The sequence below is a fragment of the Solanum pennellii genome, chromosome 7, assembly GCF_001406875.1.
Source record: "Solanum pennellii chromosome 7, SPENNV200".
Lineage (NCBI taxonomy): Eukaryota > Viridiplantae > Streptophyta > Magnoliopsida > Solanales > Solanaceae > Solanum > Solanum pennellii.
The window spans coordinates 50,149,043-50,153,029 of NC_028643.1; the positions used below are offsets into that span (position 1 = coordinate 50,149,043).

The 3,987-nt window shown below is 34.1% G+C and overlaps 1 protein-coding gene across 1 annotated transcript; it reads left to right on the forward strand.

The window, feature by feature from the left end:
• Window positions 1-404: 404 nt before the first annotated feature.
• LOC107025058 lies at window positions 405-1,466 on the forward strand. Its single transcript, XM_015225927.1, has 3 exons — window positions 405-454; window positions 607-898; window positions 1,077-1,466. The coding sequence occupies exons 1-3, from the start codon at window positions 405-407 to the stop codon at window positions 1,464-1,466; spliced, it is 732 nt and encodes a 243-aa protein (XP_015081413.1).
• Window positions 1,467-3,987: the final 2,521 nt, after the last annotated feature.

A 3,987-nucleotide genomic window follows, 5' to 3' on the forward strand; every position in this document is an offset into this window, starting at 1 on the left:
TAATGTAATTACATGAGACTAAGAGTCTAGTCCTAGTCCTTAAAGAGGATGAAGATGCCGGTTACGTCTAGGGGGTAAACCAGGATGTGACAGTTGTGGGTTGATGCAGCGAGGTAAAGTTATAACTTATACGTCTAGACAAAATAAGGTGCATGGGAAGAACTGCTCAATTCATGACCTCGAGCTTGCAACAATCGTCTATGAACATAACATTTGTAGGCATTACTTGTACGGTGTTCGCGAAGATATGTTCATAGATCATAAGAGCCTTCAATATGTGTTCACTTGAAAATTATTGAATTTCCCTAGAGAAGATCGCTTGAGTTCCTTAAAGACTATGTTATAGTCTACATTACCATCCTGGTAATGCTAATGTAGTAGCAGAGACTCTTAGAATACTATCGATGCGCAATGTAGCACGTATTGAGGAAGAAAGGAAGGAACTAGCAAAGAGGTTCAAAGACTTACCCGCTTAGCAGTTCGTCTTATAAGCATATTAAACGGTGGCGTAACGGTTTAGAATGGGACAAAATTTTCATCGCAAACAACAAGACTCCATTTAGGTTATTGTTGATAGAGTTACTATGTTTTTGCGCTTTTTTGAAGTCAAGACTGCACATTCGATGGAGGTCTACCCAAGTTTTACATTACTGAGATAGTCAGGGATTTTGCAGAATGTGTTAAAGACATGGGCATCAATGAAATACAATGGAAAGGTAATCACTATACTTGGAATAACAAACAGACTGGTAGTGCTAGAATTTCAAGTAGGATTGACAGAGCCTTTGGGAATGATGCATGGATGGAAAAATGGGGTCATGTTATTTTGGAGTATGGGAATCCAGGTGTCTCTGATCATAGCCCTATGCAATTGTTACTACAACAAACTCAACATCAGGTGAGAGTAAGTTTTAAGTTCTTTAATGTTTGGATTGAACATGCTTCTTTTTTGGAATTGGTGGAGAAAGTCGGGAAACAGAATTATGACAATTGTGTAATGAAGAAGATTTGGTACAAGATGAAGGCCCTCTAGCCAGTACTGAGGCAGATGAATAGAAGAGAATTTCAATTTATAGGCCAACAGATCGAAGGCTAGAATGGAACTTGCAGAGATTCAAGAACAGCTATACAGTCAGGCAAATGATGAGTTAATTGCTAAAGAAAAAGAGTTACTGATAAAGCTGGAAAAGTGGTCAGTGATAGAGGAAAGTGCTCTAAGGCAAAAAGCAAGGGCAAAATGGATACAGCTGGGGGATGCAAATAACAAATACTTTAGTTCAGTGATAAAGGAGAGAACTCAAAAGAAGCATATTAGAAATATTTTATCTATAGATGGAAGGATGTTGTATGAACCTCAAGAGATTCAAGATACGTTTGTTTTGTTTTATAAAATTCTTATGGGAACTTCAGCAGGTAAACTTCCAGCTATAAATGCTCAGGTGATGAAAAGAGGGCCTGTATTGTAAAAACAGCAAAGATTCAACTATGTGCTACAATGACAGAAGAGGAGATCTTTGCAGCATTACAATCTATTGGGAATGATAAGGCTCCAGGTATATATGGCTATAATGCTTTTTTCTTTAAGTATACTTGGAAGATCATCAAAAATGATATTATTGAGGCTGTCCAAAGTTTCTCCACAACAGGGAAGTTGTTTAAGCCTTTCAACTGCACACTTGTTACTCTAATTCCAAAAGTACAAAGTCCCAAAAATGTGAAGGAGTATAGGCCAATTGCTTGTTGTACTGTCCTATATAAATTCATTTCAAAGGTGATAAAAAAATAGCATGCATGATGTTTTTCATACTGTTATTTGTGATAGTCAAGCTGGATCATTCCAGGGAGGAAAATTTCAGACAATATTCTGTTGGCTCATGAATTGGTCAAGGCTTATACTAGGAAGAATATTTCCCCTAGAAGTATGCTTAAGATTGATCTGCAGAAAGCTTATGATTCAGTTGAATGGCCATTCTTAGAGAAAGTGATGGTGGGCTTGGGTTTTTCTGATATGTTTACTCAATGGGTAATGCATTGTGTCAAGACAGTGAATTACACTATTGTAGTTAATGGACAGACTACTCAAAGATTTGATGCAGTTAAAGGACTCAGGCAAGGGGATCCAATGTCACCTTTTTTGTTTGCTATAGCTATGGAATATCTTAGTAGACTTCTCAAGGGACTTAAAGAAGAGAAAATATTTAAGTATCATCCTAAATGCTCTAAGCTGGATATCACATATTTATGTTTGGCAGATGATTTGTTACTATTTTCTAGAGATGATCTTAATTCCATCAAGGCTCTTCAAGGATGTTTCTTAGAGTTCTCTCAAGCTTCTGGACTGCAGGCAAACCTAATAAAAGTTCAATATATTGTGGTGGAGTTCAGGTGGAGGTGAGGCAGCAAATTGTGCAACAACTTGGCTATAAAATGGAAGAGCTACCTTTTAAATACTTGGGGGTGCCTCTTTCATCAAAGAAGTTGTCTATACTTCAGTGGTATCCTCTTATTGAAAAAATCATGGCAAGAATCAACTCATGGACAGCAAAAAAATTGTCTTATACAGGAAGAACGCGACTAGTAAAGACTGTATTGTTTGGAGTGCAGTCTTTCTGGGCACAACTTCTCATTATTCCTACAAAGATAATTAAACTGATTGAAGGTCTTTGTAGAAGTTATTTGTGGTCAGGGGTTGGTTATGTTACTAAAAAGGGTCTAATAGCATGGGAGAAAGTGTGTTGTCCTAAATATGAAGGTGGTATGGGATTGATTAATATGAAAGTTTGGAATAGAGCTGCAGTAGCTAAATTGTGTTGGGACTTAGCAAATAAAGAAGACAAGTTATGGATCAAATGGATACATGCATATTATATAAAGGGGCAGAACAACTGGCAGATGAGAAACCATGCAAGCTGGATGATAAAGAAAATAATGAATGCAAAGCATATAATTGATCAAGTTCAGCAAGTACAAGATAAGGGAAAAGGGATGATCAGACAAATATACTATTACATGAAAGGGGAGCAACAAAGGTCTGCATGGAATTGTCTCATGTTTAACAATGCAGCAAGGCCTAAAGCTTACTTCACAATGTGGATTATGTTGAACCAAAAGCTAGCAACAGTTGATAGACTAGTTCAATGGGGAGTTGTAGTAGACAAGAACTGTGTGTTATGCAAGAATGCAGAAAAGAGTATAGAGCATTTGTTGTTACAATTTCAATATGCCAGGAAGCTTTGGGAGAGACTGCTAGGATGGATAGATCAACAAAATGTTTTTCCAATGTCATGGGAAAGTTTCTGCAATGGTGCATTCAACTTGGGAAAGGAAAGAGTACAACAACACAACTATTCAAGATTGTACTGACTGAAGGTGTCTATGGATTGTGGATTGAGAGAAACAACAGAATCTTTGAGCACAAGAGCAAAATGGGGGAAAATATAGCTAAACAGATAGCCTATGTAACTATTGCTAGAGCTTCTTCTAGTATAACAAATGTTGTAAGTCAATGGAAATTTTGAGCAATAGTTAGTAGTGTAGAAGGTAGTTTGGAGTTTTGTTTGAGAACAAAGCATGTTGTGTTAGTTGCTTGAATTGTAATGTTTTCCATGGTAATTAATAAATTGTTAGTTACCAAAAAATAATAATAATAATAATAATAATAATAATAATAAGAATTATAATAATAATAATAATAATAATGATAATAATAATAATAGTAATAATAATAATAATAATAATAATGATAATAATAATAATAATAATAATAAAAATAATAACAACAGTAATAATAATAGTAATAATAATAGAAATAATAATAGTAATAATAATAATAATAGTAATAATAATAATAATAATAATAATGAAAAAAATAATAATAATAGTAATAATAAAAATAATAAAAAAAATAATTATAATAACTGAAATAATAAAAGTAATAATAATAATTATTATAATAATTATAATAGTAATAATAATAATAATAGTAAT